This window comes from Panulirus ornatus, chromosome 50 (genome assembly GCF_036320965.1).
Source record: "Panulirus ornatus isolate Po-2019 chromosome 50, ASM3632096v1, whole genome shotgun sequence".
Taxonomy (NCBI): Eukaryota; Metazoa; Arthropoda; class Malacostraca; order Decapoda; family Palinuridae; genus Panulirus; species Panulirus ornatus.
The window spans coordinates 26,088,495-26,115,585 of NC_092273.1; the positions used below are offsets into that span (position 1 = coordinate 26,088,495).

The 27,091-nt window shown below is 43.4% G+C and overlaps 1 protein-coding gene across 1 annotated transcript in view; it reads right to left on the reverse strand.

Moving 5' to 3' along the window:
• SLO2 (slowpoke 2) overlaps window positions 1-27,091 on the reverse strand; it is a 1,142,188-nt gene that overhangs the window by 674,414 nt on the left and 440,683 nt on the right. Inside the window, 2 exon segments of the mRNA XM_071691568.1 lie at window positions 9,856-10,060; window positions 25,315-25,414. Coding sequence (XP_071547669.1) covers window positions 9,856-10,060; window positions 25,315-25,414 — 305 coding nt within the window.

Sequence of the window (27,091 nt, forward strand, 5' to 3'; positions counted from 1 at the left end):
TGGCAAGGATACCTCACCTTGTAACTCAGGCTAAGATAAGCAAGAAGGGATGGTAACTCACCTTGTAACTCGGGCTAAGGTAAGCATGAAGGGATGGTAACGTAACACCTTGTAACTCAGGCTAAAGGAAGTATGACGGGATGGTAAGGTACCTCATCCTAAAACAGGCTAATGGGGAAAGCAGTCACTGAGGCAAGCATGAAGAGTGGACACACACACGGTAACTCACCTTGTAACTCAGGTAGGCCAGGAGTAACGCCTCGGAGAGCGAGACCAGGGCCACAGCGACCTGGATGGCCCAGAGGGGTAGGGTCCTGTTGACCCAGAGCACGGCGTGCCAGTTGATAATGGGCAGTTCCTGGAACTGCTTGTCCGTCTTGTTGCCATACTCCAAGAAGAAGGTGATCGACTGCCTGTCCTCGGAGCAGTCATAGCTACCGTGGGGGAGGAGGAGGAAGAACAACTCATTATGCTCCAGTTGACATACCCCGCATGCTTACTGAGTGGGTGGGACAGGAAGAACTCATTAGACATACCCCGCATGCATACTGAGTGGGTGGGACACGAGGAGGAAGAGAAACAACTCATTATGCTCCAGTTGACATACCCCGCATGCATACTGAGTGGGTGGGGCAGGAGGAAGAGGGGAGGGAACTCATTATGCTCCAGTTGACATATCCCGTATGCATACTGAGTGGGTGGGTGGGTCTTAGAATTAAGCCTCGACACCTGAAGAAGGCGTGGCTACGCCAGGTATCCCTAATTGCTAAACCGTTCCCAAGTTTGGGAGGATGAACAGCGGGGGTTGGCTGTGGGCCAGACTGCCACGCCCTGGATTCGAACTCAAGCGGTACTGTGAAGACGTATGGTGTGTTAATCAACTCCTTACACGGTACAGGGAGCAAGTGTGTGTGGATTACGTGTTAATTGGCAGGCGCGCGAAAGAGAGACTTTTGGATGTTGACGTGCTGAGAGGTGCAACTGGAGGGATGTCTGATCATTATCTTGTGGAGGCGAAGGTGAAGATTTGTAAAGGTTTTCAGAAAAGGAGAGAGAATGTTGGGGTGAAGAGAGTGGTGAGAGTAAGTGAGCTTAGGAAGGAGACTTGAGTGAGGAAGTACCAGGAGCTGAGTACAGAATGGAAAAAGATGAGAACAAAGGAGGTAAGGGGAATGGGGAAGGAATGGGATGTATTTAGGGAAGCAGTGATGGCTTGCGCAAAAGATGCTTGTGGCATGAGAAGCGTGGGAGGTGGGCAGATTAGGAAGGGTAGTGAGTGGTGGGGTGAAGAAGTAAGATTATTAGTGAAAGAGAAGAGAGAGGCATTTGGCTGATTTTTGAAGAGATATAATGCAAATGAGTGGGATATGTATAAAAGAAAGAGCCAAGAGGTCAAGAAAAGTGCAAGAGGTGAAAAAGAGGGTAAATCAGAGTTGGGGTGAGAGAGTATCATTACATTTTAGGGAGAATTAAAAGATGTTTTGGAAGGAGGTAAATAAAGTGCATAAGACAGGGGAACCAATGGGAACCTCAGTGAAGGGTGCTAACGGGGAGGTGATAAGTAGTGGTGATGCGAGGAGGAGATGGAGTGAGTATTTTGAGGTTTTGTTGAATGTGTCTGATGATAGAGTGGCAGATATAGGGAGTTTTGGTCGAGGTGGTGTGCAAAGTGAGAGGGTTAGGGAGAATGATTTGATAAACAGAGAAGAGGTAGTAAAAGCGTTGCGGAAGATGAAAGCCGGCAAGGCAGCAGGTTTGGATGGTACTGCAGTGGAATTTATTAAAAAAAGGGGGTGACTATTATTGACTGGTTGGTAAGGTTTTTTAATGTATGTATGATTCATGGTGAGCTGCCTGAGGATTGGAGGAATGCTTGCATAGTGCCATTGTACAAAGGCAAAGGGGATAAAAGTGAGTGCTCAAATTAGAGGTACAAGCTTATTGAGAATTCCTGGAAATTTATATGGGAGGGTATTGATTGAGAGGGTGAAGGCATGTACAGAGCATCAGATTGGGGAAGAGCGGTGTGGTTTCAGAAGTGGTAGAGGATGTGTGGAGCAGGTGTTTGCTTTGAAGAATGTATGTGAGAAATACTTAGAAAAGCAAATGGATTTGTATGTAGCATTTATGGATCTGGAGAAGGCATATGATAGAGTTGATAGAGATGCTCTGTGGAAGGTTTTAAGAATATATGGTGTGGGAGGCAAGTTGTTAGAAGCAGTGAAAAGTTTTTATCTAGGATGTAAGGCATGTGTATGTGTAGGAAGAGAGTAAAGTGATTGGTTCTCAGTGAATGTAGGTTTGCGGCAAGGGGTGTGTGACGTCTCCATGGATGTTTAATTTGTTTATGGATGGGGTTGTTAGGGAGGTTAATGCAAGAGTTTGGAAGAGGGGCAAGTATGCAGTCTGTTGTGGATGAGCTTGGGAAGCGAGTCAGTTGTTGTTCGCTGGTGATACAGTGCTGGTGGCTGATTTATGTGAGAAACTGCAGAAGCTGGTGACTGAGTTTGGTAAAGTGTGCGAAAGAAGAAAGCTGAGAGTAAATGTGAATAAGAGCAAGGTTATTAGGTACAGTAGGATTAAGGACAAGTCAACTGGGAGGTAAATTTGAATGGCGAAATATTGGAGGAAGTTAAGTGTTTTAGATATCTGGGAATGGATTTGGGAGCGGATGGAACCATAGAAGTGGAAGTGAATCATAGGGTGGGGGAGGGGGCGAAAGTTCTGGGAGCGTTGAAGAATGTGTGGAAGTCGAGAACATTATCTCGGAAAGCAAAAATGGGATATGTTTGAAGGAATAGTGGTTCCAACAATTTTGTATCGTTGCGAGGCGTGGGCTATGGATAGAGTTGTGCGCAGGAGGGTCGATGTGCTGGAAATGAGATGTTTGAGGACAATGTGTGGTGTGAGGTGGTTTGATCGAGTAAGTAACGTAAGGGTAAGAGAGATGTGTGGAAATAAAAAGAGCGTGGTTGAGAGAGCAGAAGAGGGTGTTTTGAAATGGTTTGGGCACATGGAGAGAATGAGAGGAAAGATTGACCAATAGGATATATGTGTCGGAGGTGGAGGGAACGAGGAGAGGTGGGAGACCAAATTGGAGGTGGAAAGATGGAGTGAAAAAGATTTTGTGTGATCTGGGCCTGAACATGCAGGAGGGTGAAAGGAGGGCAAGGAATAGAGTGAATTGGATCGATGTGGTATACCGGGGTTGACGTGCTGTCAGTGGATTGAATCAAGGCATGTGAAGCGTCTGGGGTAAACCATGGAAAGCTGTGTAGATATGTATATTTGCCTGTGTATATACATGTGTATGGGGGTGGGTTGGGCCATTTCTTTCGTCTGTTTCCTTGCGCTACCTCGCAAACGCGGGAGAGCGCGACAAAGTAAAAAAAAGAAAAAAAAAAAAAAATATATATATATATATATATATATATATATATATATATATATATATATATATATATATATATATATATATATATATATATACTTATTCTATTTATCTATTTATTTTGCTTTGTCGCTGTCTCCCGCGTTAGCGAGGTAGTGCAAGGACACAGGCGAAAGAATGGCCCAACCCGCCCCCATACACATGTATATACATCCACGTCCACACACGCAAATATATATACCTATACATCTCAATGTATACATATATTTACACACATACACACACATATATACACATGTACATAATTCATACTGTCTGCCTTTATTCATTCCCATCGCCACCTCGCCACACATGAAATAACCCCCCCCTCCCCCCTCATGTGTGCGAGGTAGCGCTAGAAAAAGACAACAAAGGCCACATTCGTTCATACTCAGTCTCTAGCTGTCATGTGATAATGCACTGAAACCACAGCTCCCTTTCCACATCCAGGCCCCACAGAACTTTCCATGGTTTACCCCAGACGCTTCACATACCCTGGTTCAATCCACTGACTGCACGTCGACCCCGGTATACCACATCGTTCCAATTCACTCTATTCCTTGCACGCCTTTCACCCTCCTGCATGTTCAGGCCCCGATCACTCAAAATCTTTTTCACTCCATCTTTCCACCTCCAATTTGGTCTCCTACTTCTCTTTCCCTCCACCTTTGACACATATATCCTCTTGGTCAATCTTTCCTCACTCATTCTCTCCATGTGACCAAACCATTTCAAAACACCCTCTTCTGCTCTCTCAACCACACACGTTTTATTACCACACATCTCTCGTACCCTATTATTACTTACTCGATCAAACCACCTCACACCACATATTGTCCTCAAACATCTCATTTCCAACACATCCACCCTCCTGCGCACAACTCTATCCATAGCCCACGCCTCGCAACCACACAACATTGTTGGAACCACTATTCCTGCAAACATACCCATTTTTGCTTTCCGAGATAATGTTCTCGACTTCCACACATTCTTCAACGCTCCCAGAACTTTCGCCCCCTCCCCCACCCTATGATTCACTTCCTCTTCCATGGTTCCATCCGCTGCAAATCCACTCCCAGATATCTAAAACACTTTACTTCCTCCAGTTTTTCTCCATTCAAACTTGCCTCCCAATTGACTTGACCCTCAACCCTACTGTACCTAATAGCCTTGCTCTTATTCACATTTACTCTCAGCTTTCTTCTTTTAACACACTTTACCAAACTCAGTCACCAACTTCTGCAGTTTCTCACATGAATCAGCCACCAGCGCTGTAACATCAGCGAACAACTGACTCACTTCCCAAGCTCTCTCATCCATAACAGACTGCATACTTGCCCCTCTTTCCAAAACTCTTGCATTCACCTCCCTAACAACCCCATCCATAAACAAATTAAACAACCATGGAGACATCCCACACCCCTGCCACAAACCAACAATCACTAAGAACCAATCACTTTCCTCTCTTCCTACACGTACACATGCCTTGCATCCTCGATAAAAACTTTTCACTGCTTCTAACAACTTGCCTCCCACACCATATATTCTTAATACCTTCCACAGAGCATCTCTATCAACTCTATCATATGCCTTCTCCAGATCCATAAATGCTACATACAAATCCATTTGCTTTCCTAAGTATTTCTCACATACATTCTTCAAAGCAAACACCTGATCCACACATCCTCTACCACTTCTGAAACCACACTGCTCTTCCCCAATCTGATGCTCTGTACATGCCTTCACCCTCTCAATCAATACCCTCCCATATAATTTACCAGGAATACTCAACAAACTTATACCTCTGAAATTTGAGCACTCACTCTTATCCCCTTTGCCTTTGTACAATGGCACTATGAAAGCATTCCGCCAATCCTCAGGCACCTCACCATGAGTCATACATACATTAAGTAACCTTACCAACCAGTCAACAATACAGTCACCCCCTTTTTTAATAAATTCCACTGCAATACCATCCAAACCCGCTGCCTTGCCGGCTTTCATCTTCCGCAGTTTTTTACTACCTCTTCTCTGTCTACCAAATCATTTTCCCTATCCCTCTCACTTTGCACACCACCTCGACCAAAACACCCTATATCTGCCACTCTATCATCAAACACATTCAACAAACCTTCAAAATACTCACTCTATCTCCTTCTCACATCACTACTACTTGTTATCACCACCCCATTAGCCCCCTTCACTGAAGTACCCATTTGTTCCCTTGTCTTACGCACTTTATTTACCTCTTTCCAAAACATCTTTTCATTCTCCCTAAAGTTCAATGATACTCTCTCACTCCAACTCTCATTTGCCCTCTTTTTCACCTCGCATCTTTCTCTTGACCTTCTGGCTCTTTCTTTTATACATCTCCCACACATTTGCATTATTTCCCTGCAAAAATCGTCCAAATGCCTCTCTCTTCTCTTTCACAAATAATCTTACTTTTTCATCCCACCACTCACTACCCTTTCTAATCTGCCCACCTCCCACGCTTCTCATGCCACAAGCATCTTTTGCGCAAGCCATCACTGCTTACTTAAATACATCCCATTCCTCCCCCACTCCTCTGACCTCCTTTGTTCTCACCTTTTTCCATTCTGTACTCAGTCTCTCTTGGTACTTCCTCACACAAGTCTCCTTCCTAAGCTCACTTACTCTCATCACTCTCTTCACCCCAACATTCTCTCTTCTGAAAACCTCTACAAATCTTCACCTTCGCCTCCACAAGATAATGATCAGACATCCCTCTAGATGCACATCTCAGTACATTTACATCCAAAAGTCTCTCTTTCGCGCGCCTATCAATTAACACGTAATCCAATAACGCTCTCTGGCCATCTCTCCTACTTACATACGTATACATATGTATATCTATCTTTTTAAACCAGGTATTCCCCATCACCAGTCGTTTTTCGGCACATAAATCTACAAGCTCTTCACCATTTCTACTTACAATACTGAACACCCCATATATAACAATTACTCCCTCAACTGCCACATTACTCACCTTTGCATTCAAATCCCCATCACTACAACTTGGTCTCGTGCATCAAAACCACTAACACACTCATTCAGCTGCTCCCAAAACACTTGCCTCTCATGATCTTTCTTCTCATGCCCAGGTGCATAGGCACCAATAATCACCCATCTCTCTCCATCAACTTTCAGTTTTACCCATATCAATCTAGAGTTTACTTTCTTACACTATCACATACTCCCAACACTCCTGTTTCAGTAGTAGTTCTACTCCTTCCCTTGCTCTTGTCCTCTCACTAACCCCTGACTTTACTCCCAAGACATTCCCAAACCACTCTTCCCTTTTACCCTTGATCTTCGTTTCACTCAAGAGCCAAAACATCCAGGTTCCTTTCCTCAAACATACTACCTATCTCTTCTTTTTTCTCATCCTGGTTACATCCACACACATTTAGACACCCCAATCTGAGCCTTCGTGGAGGATGAGCGCTCCACGCGTGACCCCTTCTGTTTCCCCTTTTAGAAAGTCAAAATACAAGAAGGGGAGGGTTTCTAGCCCCCCGCTCTCGTCCCCTTTAGTCGCCTTCCACGACACGTGAGGAATGCGTGGGAAGTATTCTTTCTCCCCTATCTCCAGGGATAATATATATATATATATATATATATATATATATATATATATATATATATATATATATACTACCCTCCTGCAATGAACACAATAGCTTCTTAGAAAAGAGACATGTCGACACGGCACACAATAGTAATAACTTAAACAAATGATATATATATATATATATATATATATATATATACACACAGATAACTTATACAAGCCGGAGGAAGGTGTCGAGGGGAGGGAACTGAAGTAAAAGATAATGGCCCCAATTACATCAATTGTACCTTTGTGCTCTTAATGGGAATTTGATCTTAATTACATACCAGGCTGGGTAATGTTCAACAAGTTAAATGCCTCACACTCCCTCTAGCAAAATGCCAACTGCTCTGAAGGTATTATTAACCTTCGCATGTCCTTCCACATAACTATGACCTTCCACATTCTAAGATAGGTTTTTGCCACTTCCTCTAAGTGTCATAAATTCATCTCCCTTGTCTTTCCTTTTCTACCTTTTATAATCTCTGTGTTTCAACTAAGATGTGGACGTATGTCTGTGACTGGAGCCTACAACTGACAACAAAAGGATCCACTTCTGATGTTCCAAACGTGATGTAGAACAATGAATAAAGCCTCCATCACCTGACATTGTTTACAGCAATCAAATCAACAAATAGGTGAACATATGACATCATATAACAAATATATGAACATATGACATCATATAACAAATATATGAACATATGACATCATATAACAAACATATGAACATATGACACAGTCTATAACAAAATACGTACATACAACTCACACTACGACACCGTATATACACTATAACAAAATTATGATCACCGACACACATTCTACAACGTAAATTACGACCATATAACACACACTTCAAATACATAAGCAACGTTTGAAGCATTCTACAACGTAATGACCGTGTGACACAGACGATAATAATCATGAGAAGGATGGAACATGTTCAGGCTATAACGAAATATGAGAAATATAAGAGCCAGAGTCTACAACGAAAAAGAAAACGGACAAAAACTCTTGAAGAAGAAAATTAGAGTCTAAAACGAAATAGAAAACGGACAAAAAATTCTTAAGAAAATTAGTCTAAAACGAAAAAGAAAACGGACAAAAACTCTATAGAAAAACGGCAGTCTACGTCGAAAAAGAAAACGGACAAAAAAACGGAGAAAAACGAAAAAGAAAACAGACAAAAAAAAAGAAAAACGAGTCTACATCAAAAAAGAAAACGGAAAAAACTCTGACACACTCTACAACCATCAAAAGAAAACGGGATCACCTGATGCTCTGTCCATAATCAAAAATAAGCCAATATGGGACAGAAAACAATTCAAAAATAAGACTTATTACATAAAAAAAAAATCTTTTGACTTCTTCAACGAAAGAACTTTAATACAAGCATCAGAATCTGACACACTTCACGAACGAAAACAGGAATGTTAGCCCATCTGCCATTTTCCACAGTCTACGGTAAAAAAAAAGAAGAAAACGGGAAGTATGACGTATGTAGGGTGGTCAGTAGGCCCACCCTTGGGGGGGGGGGCTAGGCTTTTACGGGGCCCGGAGGAGGAGAAATATAATTTCAAAAGCATTATTAAAGTAACCCGGAGGAGGAGAAATGTACTTCTAAACGCATTGATAAGTAACCCGGAAAAGAATAAGTAACCCGGAAAAGAAATGTAATTCTAAATACATTGATAAAGTAACCCGGAAAAGAAATGTAATTCTAAATACATTGATAAAGTAACCCGGAAAAGAAATGTAATTCTAAATACATTGATAAAGTAACCCGGAAAAGAAATGTAATTCTAAATACATTGATAAAGTAACCAGGAAAAGAAATGTAATTCTAAATACATTGATAAAGTAACCAGGAAAAGAAATGTAATTCTAAATACATTGATAAAGTAACCAGGAAAAGAAATGTAATTCTAAATACATTGATAAAGTAACCCGGAAGAGGAGAAATGTAATTCTGGAAGCATTAATAAAGTAACCCGGAGAAATGTAATTCTGAAAGCATTAATAGAGTAACCCGGAAGAGGAGAAATGTAATTAAAACGAGATTGATAAAGTAACTATAGAACAGAAAATATATGCAATAAGACTTTTTTACGGAGATTATAATATTCTGCATTATTTCCCTAAAGTGGGCGCCCCCCCCTTCTCCGCAGGGGGGCCCCAAGGGGGGCCATAGTATGCCAACACTCCCCCAGGGGCAAAGGTCAGGTCAGGGCGCCCCTGGTGTTAAGGCAAGGGGACCTAAAATTAAGGTAGGTTGGGAGAACATAACTTATAGCTTAGGCTAGTATGAAAGGTGGTAACTCACCTTGTAACTCAGGCTAAGGTAAGCATGAAGGGCGGTAACTCACCTTGTAACTCAGGCTAAGGGTGGTAACTCACCTTATAACTCAGGCTAAGGTAAGCATGAAGGGTGGTAACACCTTGTAACTCATGCTAAGGTAAGCATGAAGGGATGGTAACGTAACTCATCTTGTAACTCAGGCTAAGGTAAGCATGACGGGGTGGTAACTCACCTTGTAACTCAGGCAGACATGAAAAGTGGCAAGGATACCTCACCTTGTAACTCAGGCTAAGATAAGCAAGAAGGGATGGTAACTCACCTTGTAACTCGGGCTAAGGTAAGCATGAAGGGATGGTAACGTAACTCACCTTGTAACTCAGGCTAAAGGAAGTATGACGGGATGGTAAGGTACCTCATCCTAAAACAGGCTAATGGGGAAAGCAGTCACTGAGGCAAGCATGAAGAGTGGACACACACACGGTAACTCACCTTGTAACTCAGGTAGGCCAGGAGTAACGCCTCGGAGAGCGAGACCAGGGCCACAGCGACCTGGATGGCCCAGAGGGGTAGGGTCCTGTTGACCCAGAGCACGGCGTGCCAGTTGATAATGGGTAGTTCCTGGAACTGCTTGTCCGTCTTGTTGCCATACTCCAAGAAGAAGGTGATCGACTGCCTATCCTCGGAGCAGTCATAGCTATCGTGAGGGAGGAGGAGGAAGAACAACTCATTATGCTCCAGTTGACATACCCCGCATGCTTACTGAGTGGGTGGGACAGGAAGAACTCATTAGACATACCCCGCATGCATACTGAGTGGGTGGGACACGAGGAGGAAGAGAAACGACTCATTATGCTCCAGTTGACATACCCCGCATGCATACTGAGTGGGTGGGACAGGAGGAAGAGGGGAGGGAACTCATTATGCTCCAGTTGACATATCCCGTATGCATACCGAGTGGGTGGGTGGGTCTTAGAATTAAGCCTCGACACCTGAAGAAGGCGTGGCTACGCCAGGTATCCCTAATTGCTAAACCGTTCCCAAGTTTGGGAGGATGAACAGCGGGGGTTGGCTGTGGGCCAGACTGCCACGCCCTGGATTCGAACCCAAGCGGTACTGTGAAGACGTATGGTGTGTTAATCAACTCCTTACACGGTACAGGGAGCAAGTGTGTGTGGATTACGTGTTAATTGGCAGGCGCGCGAAAGAGAGACTTTTGGATGTTGATGTGCTGAGAGGTGCAACTGGAGGGATGTCTGATCATTATCTTGTGGAGGCGAAGGTGAAGATTTGTAAAGGTTTTCAGAAAAGGAGAGAGAATGTTGGGGTGAAGAGAGTGGTGAGAGTAAGTGAGCTTAGGAAGGAGACTTGAGTGAGGAAGTACCAGGAGCTGAGTACAGAATGGAAAAAGATGAGAACAAAGGAGGTAAGGGGAATGGGGGAGGAATGGGATGTATTTAGGGAAGCAGTGATGGCTTGCGCAAAAGATGCTTGTGGCATGAGAAGCGTGGGAGGTGGGCAGATTAGGAAGGGTAGTGAGTGGTGGGGTGAAGAAGTAAGATTATTAGTGAAAGAGAAGAGAGAGGCATTTGGCTGATTTTTGAAGAGATATAATGCAAATGAGTGGGATATGTATAAAAGAAAGAGCCAAGAGGTCAAGAAAAGTGCAAGAGGTGAAAAAGAGGGTAAATCAGAGTTGGGGTGAGAGAGTATCATTACATTTTAGGGAGAATTAAAAGATGTTTTGGAAGGAGGTAAATAAAGTGCATAAGACAGGGGAACCAATGGGAACCTCAGTGAAGGGTGCTAACGGGGAGGTGATAAGTAGTGGTGATGCGAGGAGGAGATGGAGTGAGTATTTTGAGGTTTTGTTGAATGTGTCTGATGATAGAGTGGCAGATATAGGGAGTTTTGGTCGAGGTGGTGTGCAAAGTGAGAGGGTTAGGGAGAATGATTTGATAAACAGAGAAGAGGTAGTAAAAGCGTTGCGGAAGATGAAAGCCGGCAAGGCAGCAGGTTTGGATGGTACTGCAGTGGAATTTATTAAAAAAAAGGGGGCGACTATTATTGACTGGTTGGTAAGGTTTTTTAATGTATGTATGATTCATGGTGAGCTGCCTGAGGATTGGAGGAATGCTTGCATAGTGCCATTGTACAAAGGCAAAGGGGATAAAAGTGAGTGCTCAAATTAGAGGTACAAGCTTATTGAGAATTCCTGGAAAATTATATGGGAGGGTATTGATTGAGAGGGTGAAGGCATGTACAGAGCATCAGATTGGGGAAGAGCGGTGTGGTTTCAGAAGTGGTAGAGGATGTGTGGAGCAGGTGTTTGCTTTGAAGAATGTATGTGAGAAATACTTAGAAAAGCAAATGGATTTGTATGTAGCATTTATGGATCTGGAGAAGGCATATGATAGAGTTGATAGAGATGCTCTGTGGAAGGTTTTAAGAATATATGGTGTGGGAGGCAAGTTGTTAGAAGCAGTGAAAAGTTTTTATCTAGGATGTAAGGCATGTGTATGTGTAGGAAGAGAGTAAAGTGATTGGTTCTCAGTGAATGTAGGTTTGCGGCAAGGGTGTGTGACGTCTCCATGGATGTTTAATTTGTTTATGGATGGGGTTGTTAGGGAGGTTAATGCAAGAGTTTGGAAGAGGGGCAAGTATGCAGTCTGTTGTGGATGAGCTTGGGAAGCGAGTCAGTTGTTGTTCGCTGGTGATACAGTGCTGGTGGCTGATTTATGTGAGAAACTGCAGAAGCTGGTGACTGAGTTTGGTAAAGTGTGCGAAAGAAGAAAGCTGAGAGTAAATGTGAATAAGAGCAAGGTTATTAGGTACAGTAGGATTGAGGGACAAGTCAATTGGGAGGTAAGTTTGAATGGAGAAAAATTGGAGGAAGTTAAGTGTTTTAGATATCTGGGAATGGATTTGGGAGCGGATGGAACCATAGAAGTGGAAGTGAATCATAGGGTGGGGGAGGGGGCGAAAGTTCTGGGAGCGTTTAAGAATGTGTGGAAGTCGAGAACATCATCTCGGAAAGCAAAAATGGATATGTTTGAAGGAATAGTGGTTCCAACAATGTTAAATGGTTGCGAGGCGTGGGCTATAGATAGAGTTGTGCGGAGGAGGGTCGATGTGCTGGAAATGAGATGTTTTGAGGACAATATGTGGTGTCAGGTGGTTTGATCGAGTAAGTAATAATAGGGTAAGAGAGATGTGTGGTAATAAAAAGAGTGTGGTTGAGAGAGCAGAAGAGGGTGCTTTAAAATGGTTTGGTCACATGGAGAGAATGAGTGAGGAAAGATTGACAAAGAGGATATATGTGTCAGGTGGAGGGAACGAGGACAAGTGGGAGACCAAATTGGAGGTGGAAAGATGGAGTGAAAAAGATTTTGAGTGATCGGGGCCTGAACATGCAGGAGGGGGAAAGGCGTCCAAGGAATTGAGTGAATCGGAACAGTGTGGTATACCGGGGTCGACGTGCTGTCAATAGGATTGAACCAGGACATGTGAAGCGCCTGAGGTAAACCATGGAACGTTCTGTGGGGCCTGGATGTGGAAAGGGAGCTGTGGTTTCATTGCATTATACATGACAGGTAGAAACTGAGTGTGAACGAATGTGGCCTTTGTTTCCTTTTCGTAGTGCTACCTCGCACACATGAGGGGGGAGGGGGTTGTTATTTCATGTGTAGCGGTGTGGCGATGGGAATGAATAAAGGCAGACAGTATGAATTATGTACATGTGTATATATATGTATACGTTGAGATGTATAGGTATGTATATGTGCGTGTGTGGACGTGTATGTATATACATGTGTATGTGGGTGGGTTGGGCCATTCTTTCGTCTATTTCCTTGCGCTACCTCGCTAACGGGGGAGACAGCGACAAAGCCAAATAAATAAAAAAACGTATACGCTGTCTCGCTCACCTTGTGCCATTTGCCTTTTTTTTTCTACTACACATCACAATACTACTACAGTCCCACATGTTTCTAGGAACAGTTAATATCATGCTTCATTACCGTGAACTTCGCGTGAGGGTTGTAGCTGGCAGGAACAACAGATACCAACGCTAAGGAAGACTAAAGCTAACTAGGGCACCTGAAGTTATGGCGCGTGACGACAGATGGCAGCACCGCCAAGAATGTTGTTAACGTGTGGTATGTTGACGGTCTATATTACGCGTGACGGAAGGGCCGTTCTACGAATTCACGAGAACTGGCTATTACGTTATAATAGGACTTATACACGAGCGTGTCTTATGTTACAACGATGAATGTAAAAAAGTGAAATAATCGTTGAAATTCTATCGGCTGCGTATTCCGTAAATGTATATTTTTAGGATCCATTTGTGGTGTTCCTACAGCGACTAGGCTGCGCTCCACTCGGGTGCTGGGTAAGCCGGGAACTACCTATCATAGTACCAGGAAACGCGTATCTTGTAGGAACTTGGGTGATATAAATGCATGCTAAATGTAAAGAGTAGTTTGGGTGGTGGTTTAGGCCTGAGATCTACCAGCTGCCCGGGTAATTAGGGCTGTCAATTAAACCTAATTCCCAAAATAAAACCTTCGGTGCCTTCTTCAGGAGTGCAGGGGCAATTGTCAGACCGTTATAGCTCCTACTACATATATGACTAACAGTGTGGACAGATACATGATCCCACGTATGTAAAATATAATCAACCTTTATTCTTCTATAACAGATAATGGTGAACTGGCCAAGAAATACATATATATATATATATATATATATGAAAGGAGTACATATAAAGGAAACATTTTGGAAAATGTGAGATTATCCAGTACAACACATATATCAACACACAAAGCATCATATACCATACTATATCCTATAGGTGTTGGGTGGATAGGATATAAGAAGAGTTCCTCGCTATATAAAATCAAGTCATATATATCCATGACCCTCAGAAGACACTGTGTGTGTGTGTGTGTGTGTGTGTGTGTGTGTGTTATCGGTACCCCGAACACGTGACCTATTTCTTGCTGTGGGGGGGGGGGGGGATATATATGTAACACTTTCCATGACCTTCATGTATTCATGCACAAGTTACAAGAGTCTTGGTACACATTTACCTTTGCACACTGAACACCGTCCATCTCCTCAGCTGTATTCAGCTATACGTACTTACGGTTCGAACTTCGTCCGACTCGCTAGTCAGCAAACAACTCACATACGTCTCTCTACTCGGCTTGTGCTATCAACAATTCATCCACGCCTCCTAAATGGTCACTGTGTCACTCTTATCACTGTTCAGTGATAACACAGTTGCATCAGCTGCGACACCTGATTGGTTCATACACGTGAAGCACTGAAAACGTTTCGATCTCGGGGGTTGTGATTCGTACCTGCTTTGTTTACAAGTTCAGTGTTTTCTTTTTTACGAATGCGTCCGTATCCTGCCTCTGGCACTGGCTTGCTCTTGCCGACCGAACACAGGATGGCCAAGTTTAGCCAGTGGGCGTTTGTGCAGTATTTTGAAAAAAAAGAAGATATTCGTATATTCGCTTGTTTACCAAGTGGCGTCCTAGCTACGTCTCTTCGTTGTGTATCAATTAACTTGTATTTCTTTCTTGTATCACCCCTAAAGAGAGAACAGAGAAGGGGGCCAGGTGAGGATATTCCACAAAGGCCCAGTCCTTTGTTCTTGGCGCTACCTTGGATGGGTTTGTTAGGGAGGTGAATGCAAGAGTTTTGGAAAGAGGGGCAAGTATGAAGTCTGTTGGGGATGAGAGAGCTTGGGAAGTGAGTCAGTTGTTGTTCGCTGATGATACAGCGCTGGTGGCTGATTCATGTGAGAAACTGCAGAAGCTGGTGACTGAGTTTGGTAAAGCGTGTGAAAGAAGAAAGTTAAGAGTAAATGTGAATAAGAGCAAGGTTATTAGGTACAGTAGGGTTGAGGGTCAATTCAATTGGGAGGTGAGTTTGAATGGAGAAAAACTGGAGGAAGTGAAGTGTTTTAGATATCTGGGAGTGGATCTGGCAGCGGATGGAACCATGGAAGCGGAAGTGGATCATAGGGTGGGGGAGGGGGGCGAAAATTCTGGGAGCCTTGAAGAATGTGTGGAAATCGAGAACATTATCTCGGAAAGCAAAAATGGGTATGTTTGAAGGAATAGTGGTTCCAACAATGTTGTATGGTTGCGAGGCGTGGACTATGGATAGAGTTGTGCGCAGGAGGATGGATGTGCTGGAAATGAGATGTTTGAGGACAATGTGTGGTGTGAGGTGGTTTGATCGAGTAAGTAACGTAAGGGTAAGAGAGATGTGTGGAAATAAAAAGAGCGTGGTTGAGAGAGCAGAAGAGGGGTGTTTTGAAATGGTTTGGTCACATGGAGAGAATGAGTGAGGAAAGATTGACCAAGAGGATGTATGTGTCGGAGGTGGAGGGAACGAGGAGAAGAGGGAGACCAAATTGGAGGTGGAAAGATGGAGTGAAAAAGATTTTGTGTGATCGGGGCCTGAACATGCAGGAGGGTGAAAGGAGGGCAAAGAATAGAGTGAATTGGAGCGATGTGGTATACCGGGGTTGACGTGCTGTCAGTGGATTGAATCAAGGCATGTGTATGGGGGTGGGTTGGGCCATTTCTTTCGTCTGTTTCCTTGCGCTACCTCGCAAACGCGAGAGACAGCGACAAAGCAAAAAAAAAAAAAAAAAAAAAAATATATATATATATATATATATATATATTTTTTTTTTTTCCAAAAGAAGGAACAGAGAAGAGGTCCAGGTGAGGATATTCCCTCAAAGGCCCAGTCCTCTGTTCTTAACGCTACCTCGCTATCGCGGGAAATAGCGAATAGTATAAAATATATATATATATATATATATATATATATATATATATATATATATATATATATATATATATATATATATATATATATACCGGCTTTACCACAAGGAAATGAAACACGACAAGTTCCCAAGTGCACTTTCGTGCAATGATCACACCATCAGTGGTAATACAGTTAAGAAATATAATCCGGTTGCATAGTATGGAAACGAGGGGCGTGTGAGCCTAACACCTCCATTTTGAGTCTCAGGGCCTGAGGACCTGACATTTAAGACTATAGCACCAGACGAAGGAAGGTTAGGCCCTCCACACTGGTCAGTACCATGTATAATGTAATGGTCGGGACACACGGCCAGCGAGCCGCTGTCATGCGCCATGATCGGTCGTGCTAGTGGTCCACTTCCTCCCAGGAGCCTTAACTCGTCTTGCTCTACCATGAGACACAACAAGGTCAATGACCCAGCCATGAAGTAAAGCAACGGGGTCACCTGTTCTCCCATGAGAACATCAGGGTCACCTGCCCTTGCGCGAGGTCATTAAGGGCTGACAGATAAACTTCAGGACAATAACAATTCCCTTACATAACAAAGCTGTATAACAACAGACATGTTACCTTTGGAAGAACAGTGGCATCTATTACTGCCAGCCTTCTTATCCCCCCCTGCGTTCCTGACCGCGGCGCATTCATTGGCCGCCTAGGGGCGCCGAGCGCATAGGTTCGAATCCTGGATACGGCAGTCGGCCCACAGTCAAGCCAGCTGTTCATCATCCGCCCCTAGAGGTGGGTTGATAAAATGGGTACCTGGCTCAGGCTAAGGTATATATATATATATATATATATATATATATATATATATATATATATATATATATATATATATATGGGATAGCCTTGACTAGGGCGTCGGTGCCGTCTCAGCTAACATGGCCCACTTGGAACCCTAACAGATCGCTGGGGACACGCAGGGCTGCCCTAGCCCTATAGCTGTATACAACATTCATCACGTGACCTGCTTAGGACGGTCTGTACAACGAAAGACGACGTAGACGCATCCGAACTACGCACCCGACGCTTCCCAAATATATATGTCATTAGATTCTTGTCGAAGGAAACCTATTTGATCCCTCGATCTTCACAGAGATTTTTGATTGATCTAAAACTTCTGAAATTACATATAAATCCACAAGCTTAGTAAGAAACTTGGAGTAAATATTATCATCATTATTATTAACATTATTGTTATCTGTTATATTATTATTATTATTACTATTATTATTATCATCTTTATTATCATTATCACCTATTATCATTATTATTATCATCTATTATAATTATCATTACTATTATCATTATTAGTTATTATCATGATTACCATTATCATATTACTGTTATTTTCATGATTACCATTATCATATCACTGTTATTATCATAATTACCATTATCATATTACTGTTATCATCATAATTACCATTATCATATCACTGTTATTATCATAATTACCATTATCATATTACTGTTATCATCATAATTACCATTATCATATTACTGTTATTATCATAATTACCATTATCATATTACTGTTATCATCATAATTACCATTATCATATTACTGTTATCATCATAATTACCATTATCATATTACTGTTATCATCATAATTACCATTATCATATTACTGTTATCATAATTACCATTATCATATTACTGTTATTATCATAATTACCATTATCATATTACTGTTATCATCATAATTACCATTATCATATTACTGTTATCATCATAATTACCATTATCATATTACTGTTATCATCATAATTACCATTATCATATTACTGTTATTATCATAATTACCATTATCATATTACTGTTATTATCATTATTACCATTATCATCATATTACTGTTATTATATTATCACTATTATCATTATCATTATTACTACTATTTATATTATATTTTTTTTTTATCATTATACTTTGTCGCTGTCTCCCGCGTTTGCGAGGTAGCGCAAGGAAACAGACGAAAGAAATGGCCCAACCCACCCCCATACACATGTATATACATACGTCCACACACGCAAATATACATACCTACACAGCTTTCCATGGTTTACCCCAGACGCTTCACATGCCTTGATTCAATCCACTGACAGCACGTCAACCCCGGTATACCACATCGCTCCAATTCACTCTATTCCTTGCCCTCCTTTCACCCTCCTGCGTGTTCAGGCCCCGATCACACAAAATCTTTTTTACTCCATCTTTCCACCTCCAATTTGGTCTCCCTCTTCTCCTCGTTCCCTCCACCTCCGACACATATATCCTCTTGGTCAATCTTTCCTCACTCATTCTCTCCATGTGCCCAAACCACTTCAAAACACCCTCTTCTGCTCTCTCAACCACGCTCTTTTTATTTCCACACATCTCTCTTACCCTTACGTTACTCACTTGATCAAATCACCTCACACCACACATTGTCCTCAAACATCTCATTTCCAGCACCTCCATCCTCCTGCGCACAACTCTATCCATAGCCCACGCCTCGCAACCATACAACATTGTTGGAACCACTATTCCTTCAAACATACCCATTTTTGCTTTCCGAGATAATGTTCTCGACTTCCACACATTCTTCAAGGCCCCCAGAATCTTCGCCCCCTCCCCCACCCTATGATCCACTTCCGCTTCCATGGTTCCATCCGCTGCCAGATCCACTCCCAGATATCTAAAACACTTCACTTCCTCCAGTTTTTCTCCATTCAAACTCACCTCCCAATTGACTTGACCCTCAACCCTACTGTACCTAATAACCTTGCTCTTATTCACATTTACTCTTAACTTTCTTCTTCCACACACTTTACCAAACTCAGTCACCAGCTTCTGCAGTTTCTCACATGAATCAGCCACCAGCGCTGTATCATCAGTGAACAACAACTGACTCACTTCCCAAGCTCTCTCATCCCCAACAGACTTCATACTTGCCCCTCTTTCCAAGACTCTTGCATTTACCTCCCTAACAACCCCGTCCATAAACAAATTAAACAACCATGGAGACATCACACACCCCTGCCGCAAACCTACATTCACTGAGAACCAATCACTTTCCTCTCTTCCTACACGTACACATGCCTTACATCCTCGATAAAAACTTTTCACTGCTTCTAACAACTTTCCTCCCACACCATATATTCTTAATACCTTCCACAGAGCATCTCTATCAACTCTATCATATGCCTTCTCCAGATCCATAAATGCTACATACAAATCCATTTGCTTTTCTAAGTATTTCTCACATAAATTCTTCAAAGCAAACACCTGATCCACACATCCTCTACCACTTCTGAAACCACACTGCTCTTCCCCAATCTGATGCTCTGTACATGCCTTCACCCTCTCAATCAATACCCTCCCATATAATTTACCAGGAATACTCAACAAACTTATACCTCTGTAATTATTATCATCATTATTATTATTACTATTATTATCAATTTACCAAATTTCTTGCCAAATTATTGTAAACAAATTCTTTATATTTGATCAGGTGAAATTACGTTAACGCTGTATAGAACATTTCATAATTTGGTGTCGTTCGCATTAAACACAATTATGGATAAATGATAATCATCTAATAATTCCTGTACAGTCGCTGCTTCAGTTGCTATTGTGGGGGAGGCTAAAGAAGAACAAAGAACATGATAACAGCGTTTTTAAATGATTCTTTGGAGGCTGCTGAAGAACATGGAACAGGAGAACAGCTTTTGAATGGTCCTGGAGTGGCTGAGGTCGAACAAAGAACATGACAAGGGCCATTAAGTGCGCCTGGGAGGTTGAAGAACAAGGAACAGGAGGTCGAAGAACACAAAACACGATAAGAGCCTTTATCTAGTCTTGGGGAAGTTGAAGAACAGAGAAGAAGTCACAGCTTTAGCTGTTCCTTGGCAAGGTGATGAACAGAGAACAGGATAACAACCTCTAGCTGTTCCTGAGGGAGGCGAGGAGAGGAGAACACGAAAGTAACAACCTTTAGCCGCTCTTGAGGGGGGGGGGGGAGTGAAGAACAAAAGAACAGCTTCTCCCTGTGACCATGATGTAGGGGGCTGGTATACAACAATACAATGGATTTCCCCCCCAGTATTTCCCTTTAATACATCCAAATACAATACCTCCAGGTTGTATCGTACGTCTGTATTGTATTAATCCATCAACCTTGTCTGTCGTAAGACCTGATCACTTCTCATGGCCACATCTCGCCCATCTCCGGGTCACATCACTTCTCCCAGCCGCTATGGCCACACCCATCACCGGGTGACAATGATGGGCGCCCGTGGTGATGGGGGTACGTCATCGGGGTTCAGCCTAGCCCCCAGCGCGCCCCTCCTCACACGCAGAGCGGCCCTGGGGCTCAGCTCTGTCTGACCCCTTGGGTGAAGCGCGCGTCGGGGTCAGCACACAGCGCCCCGAGCTGGGGCTCCTCTCTCTCTCTCTCTCTCTCTCTCTCTCTCTCTCGAACGAGCGGTCCATCTCAGACATCCGCCTTGGTCGCTCAGAGATTGTGTTTGTGAGACCAGCGTGTGAGTGTGAGTACGACTCACAAGGACTGGATTACAGAACCTAGGTTTATAAGCCAAGCACTGGGGTCTTTTTGAGGCTACTCACCGCTCTTAATAGAGTCTCACAAAGGGGGACACTGAGGAGAGGGAGCTCATTCTCCCCCTCCACCCCACACACTGTGGAATGCCCGGATCAAGACGATGGACAGAAGTCACTGCCTTACGTCTTTAACCAGTGTGTTCTTCAGTCTCTTACAACCGCTGAAGGGACGGGGCCTTGCACGAGGGAGCGAACCCTCGGGCTTGTGGGTTTATTACATTCCACATCTTTTGTGGAAAGTTCCCCACTGGTTGATGGAACACGATATTAAGTTAGCTCAGGTTACCAGGCATGAACCCCAGCCCTAACCCCCAGTGGGGGAGAATTATCTTCTTTGGAACGTTACAAGGGTCAGGTGACAGTGGAGGGTCGAGTGGGAGGCCCCCCCCTGCTGAAGTTCCAGTGGGAGACGAAAACAGAGGTTCTAGTGGGAGGCAGTACTTTTTGAGTTTCAGTGGGAGCTAGGCGCGAAAATTTCCAGTGGGAGGGCAGTACTAGAGCTTCTAGTGGAAAACCACCAGAGTTTCTAGTGGGAGGCATTAGTGGATGTTCCAGTGGAAGATACAACCAAAGGGTCTAATGGAAGGCACCAGCGGATGTTCGAGGGGGAGGCATCACCAAAGGTTCCACTGGAAAGCACCAGTGGAAATTCCAAAAAGAAGAAACCACTAGAGGAAATTCCAGTGCATGGACCAGCAGACTATCCAGTGGGAGGCACCTGCGAAAATTCCACTGGGTGGAGGAACCACTGGAAGGACCAGCGCTTGACAACAGCCAATGTTCAAGAGGGAAGCAGCAACACTGGATTTCCAGTTACTGGGACCCGGGAGTCGGGGTGTGGACAGTGCTAAACAACGGTCATGGGAGCCTTCAGCAGGTTGTACACACAGCCACCCACCAGCCACACGTTACCAGTTCGTTGTCACCTTCGCCAGCGACCCCCACGCGGTAGACGGAGCTTCCTCCCTGGCGGTATCGTGGGGCACAGAGGTCTGGGCGACTGGGATATATGACGAGTCATTTTCTGTGTCACTCATACACGACTGTATCGCCCCAGAAGCAGCATGGTGCTGTAATCTGCATGGTAGCATCTCACATTAGCATTCCTCAAAATATAACATCACACACGTGAAAAGGGTTGACCAGCATATACCCTCTTCTATATATAAATATATATATATATATATATATATATATATATATATATATATATATATATATATATATATATATATATATATATATATATATATATTCGGTTAGTCACTTTTTTTTTACCATATAGCGTCCTAGCTACGTCTCTTCGTTGTGAATAAGCTGACTTATCTTTCTCTCTTGCGTCTCCATTGATGATGTGATTATTACACGAAAGTGCACTTGGGAACTTGTAGTATTTCATTTTCCCCATGGACTCATAGGTATATATATATATATATATATATATATATATATATATATATATATATATATATATATATATAATATATATATATTTCTTTTTTTTTTTTTTCATACTATTCGCTATTTCCCGCTATAGTGAGGTAGCGTTAAGAACAGAGGACTGGGCCTTTGAGGGAATATCCTCACCTGGCCCTCTTCTCTGTTCCTTCTTTTGGAAAAAAAAAAAAAAAAAAGAGAGCTTCGGTCTTGGTGGAAGTGCAGGTGTGTTTGGGCGATAAGGCCGCTTGAGGAGGAAGGCAAACACAAAATTATTTGGCGAGGCCAACGAAGGCATTTTTCAGGAGCTGAAATCACATACACACAGGTGGGCTGGGGGGCGACCATGTCCCGGGCCGTGAACACAGCTCCAGGACCTTCCAATCCTGCTCACGCTAAATATACCAATTTATTCTTAATAAATGTAATTATCTAACTGCAAAGCCAGCAACGGTTATATTAATTACTTAAAGATCACTTTTTTTGGAACGTCTTCGTACATGATGTTTGATCCAAAGTTCCACAGAACGTTTCCGTACACATACACACGACTATCTTTGAACGTTTTCACATGTAATGTTTGAACAAATAGCTCAACGTTTTTAGATATTAGTGCTTGAACGAACGTCTGAACGTTTACACACATCAATGCTTGAATGTCTGAACGTTTACACACATCAATACTTGAATGTCTGAACGTTTACACATATTCATACTTGAATGTCTGAACGTTTTCACACATCAATGCTAGAATGTCTGAACGTTTACACATATCAGTGCTTGAACGATTGTCTGAACGTTTACACATATCAATGCTTGAATGTCTGAACGTTTTCACATATAAATGCTTAAACGATTGTCTGAACGTTTACACATATCAATGCTTGAATGTCTGAACGTTTTCACATATCAGTGCTTGAACGATTGTCTGAACGTTTACACATATCAATGACTGAACCAATGTCTGAACATTTCACATATCAATGGTTGAACGAATGTCTAAACGTTTCTTGAGATGGAAGAATGAATGTCTGAACGTTTACACACATCAATGCTTGAATGTCTGAACGTTTACACATATCAATGTTTCAATGTCTGAACGTTTTCACACACCAATGCTAGAATGTCTGAACGTTTACACATATTAATGCTTAAATGTCTGAACGTTTTCACATATAAATGCTTAAACGATTGTCTGAACGTTTACACATATCAATGTTTCAATGTCTGAACGTTTTTCTTTTTCGTGAAAAAATGCCATGTTTCCCTCTGGCATTTTTTCCCAATACGTGTATCAGTCATGCCATATTCCACTGCCTCTTCACTGCCACACAGTGCCATATTCCACTGCCTCTTCACTGCCACACAGTGCCATATTCCACTGCCTCTTCACTGCCACACAGTGCCATATTCCACTGCCTCTTCACTGCCACACAGTGCCATATTCCACTTCCTCTTCACTGCCACACAGTGCCATATTCCACCTTCCCTTCACTGCCACGCAATGCCATATTCCACTTCCTCTTCACTGCCACACAGTGCCATGTTCGACCATCCCTTCACTGCCACACAATGCAATATTCCACCTTCCCTTCACTGCCACACAATGCCATATTCCACCTTCCCTTCACTGCCACACAGTGCCATATTCCACCATCCCTTCACTGCCACACAATGCCATATTCCACCTTCCCTTCACTGCCACACAATGCCATATTCCACCTTCCCTTCACTGCCACACAGTGCCATGTTCGACCATCCCTTCACTGCCACACAATGCCATATTCCACCTTCCCTTCACTTCCACACAATGCCATATTCCAACTTCCCTTCACTGCCACACAGTGCCATATTCCACCTTCCCTTCACTGCCACACAATGCCATATTCCACCATCCCTTCACTGCCACACAATGCCATATTCCACCTTCCCTTCACTGCCACACAATGCCATATTCCACCTTCCCTTCACTGCCACACAGTGCCATGTTCGACCATCCCTTCACTGCCACACAATGCCATATTCCACCTTCCCTTCACTGCCACACAGTGCCATATTCCACCTTCGCTTCACTGCCACACAATGCCATATTCCACCTTCCCTTCACTGCCACACAGTGCCATATTCCACCTTCCCTTCACTGCCACACAATGCCATATTCCACCTTCCCTTCACTGCCACACAGTGCCATGTTCGACCATCCCTTCACTGCCACACAATGCCATATTCCACCTTCCCTTCACTGCCACACAATGCCATATTCCACCATCCCTTCACTGCCACACAGTGCCACAACAAACCTCTCTCTCCTGACGTACGTCAAACTAACATTAACAGTGCCTCTGTAGAGGAAGGTACGCGAGGTTCACTTTTAACTTGGGCTTCAAACTTTTTGGTAAACTCTGTACACCTTGGTAGGGCAAGGAAACACCTCCACTCCACACTCACATACTTCACCCCACACCTGCATCCACCTCCACACTTCTCCCCACCCCACACCTGCATCCACCTCCACACTTACCTCCTACACCTGCACATTTCCCCCACACCCGCACCACCTCCACACTTTCCCCCCACACCAAACTCACAGCACATGCACACTTACCCCCCATCCCACACCTGTACACTTCCCCCTACCCCACACCTGCACACTTCCCCCCATCCCACACCTGTACACTTCTCCCCACCCCACACCACCTCCACAATTCCCCCCACACCACACTCACAGCACACGCACACTTACCCCCCATCCCACACCTGCACACTTCTCCCTACCCCACACCTGCACACTTCTCCCCACCCCACACCACCTCCACAATTCCCCCACACTCCACACCATCTCCACACTTCCCCCTACTCCACACCACCTCCACACTTCCCCTGCAACCACACTTCCCCCAACCTCCCCCACAGCAGTACACCCCCCTACCTACAGCAGTACACATGTGCTATGAACAATGAGGAAGAGCAGGAGTAGGATAAGAAAATGAGGGGACAGAAAATAATGAGGTATGATGAGAGGGGAAAGTACGAGGGGCTGTCAACTCACCAGTTGGCGTGGATGGGGTCATCATCAATACACACTCGAACGATGTACAAGACGCAGGTCAACAGCTTAATTAGCAGGTTGAAGATGCGAATCCGCAGACCTGTGGACACAATCACTGATTAGGATTCACCAGGAAAACGATGCGTGGATGATATCACCACCTGTGTAATCCTGTGTGTTATAAAGGCATTGATTAGGGAGGATGGGATCCCTCCTGAGGGTATAGTACCGAAGGAAATGTACACAAAGAGGATCCAGTCTTGTGTAAGGGAAGGCTTCTTTTCTAACGAACGCAGCCTCTAATTGAGTGTGGACTAATTATGGTTAATTAGAGGGGTGAAGACCCCGACCACACACACACACACACACACACACACACACACACCCATCCATCCAGACACACACACACACACACTGTCTCATTCTCCAGACACACACACACACACACACACACACACACACACGAACACACACACACACACTTCCGTCTCCAGTGGCAGAACTTTACACATCTCATTTCAGGCAACTGCCACAAAAAGTTTGTCTCGTATTTCCTTTCTTGGGGAAAAGAACTTCCAGCCACGGAGAGGTGTGTTCCCGGAGGCTGGCCATGGGTGAAACTGAGGATATATATATATATATATATATATATATATATATATATATATATATATATATAAGTGCGCGTTCATATGCACTATATTTGTATAAGTATATATATATATATATATATATATATATATATATATATATATATATACTTATACAAATATAGTGCATATGAACGCGCACTTCTAAACATACAAACCTCCAACAGCCAGGATCGAACCCGGGACCCCTGCGTGGCAGGCGGGAGCGCTACTGCTAGGCTATGGTCACCTCTAGCAGTAGTATATATATATATATATATATATATATATATATATATATATATATATATATTATATTACATATATGGTATACCGGGGTCGACGTGCTCTCAATGGATTGAACCAGGACATGTGAAGCGTCTGGGGTAAACCATGGAAAGTTGTGTGGGGCCTGGATGTGGAAAGGGAGCTGTGGTTTCGGTGCATTATTACATGACAGCTAGAGACTGAGTGTGTGCGAGTGGGGCCTTTGTTGTCTTTTCCCTAGCGCTACCTCGCGCGCGCACGCAGAGGTGGGGGTGGGGGGGGGTGCCATTTCATGTGTGGCGGGGTGGCGACGGAAATGGATAAAGGTAGCAAGTATGAATATGTACTTCTGCATATATGCATAAGTCTGTGTGTGTATACGTATAGATATGTATATGTGCGTGTGTGAGCGTTTATGTATATATATTTGTATGTGGGTGGGTTGGCCCATTCTTTCGTCTGTTTCCTTGCGCTACCTCGCTAACGCTGGAGACAGCGACTAAGTATAATAAGAAAAGAATATATAATATATATATATATATATATATATATATATATATATAAAAGAGAGAGAGAGAGAGAGAGAGAGAGAGAGAGAGAGAGAGAGAGAGAGAGAGAGAGAGAGAGAGGCAAAAGAAAATAAGGACTCGGCTTCTGTCAGGTAGACATGATCAATAACTCCATAGGCTTCGCAGAGGAAGAAAAGAAAGAGACGTCACAATTACACGAGAGACTCATGAACTTTTTATCCTCGCATTTCAGTCCACAAGAGTGCACGGGTGTAGTGGAGGGCAGGCCCAGGTCTTTGGTGATGACGGTGACGAAAAGGTAGAACATATCTGAGGTGTTCGTCATGCATGCTGCTGGCAGTGAGCTATATA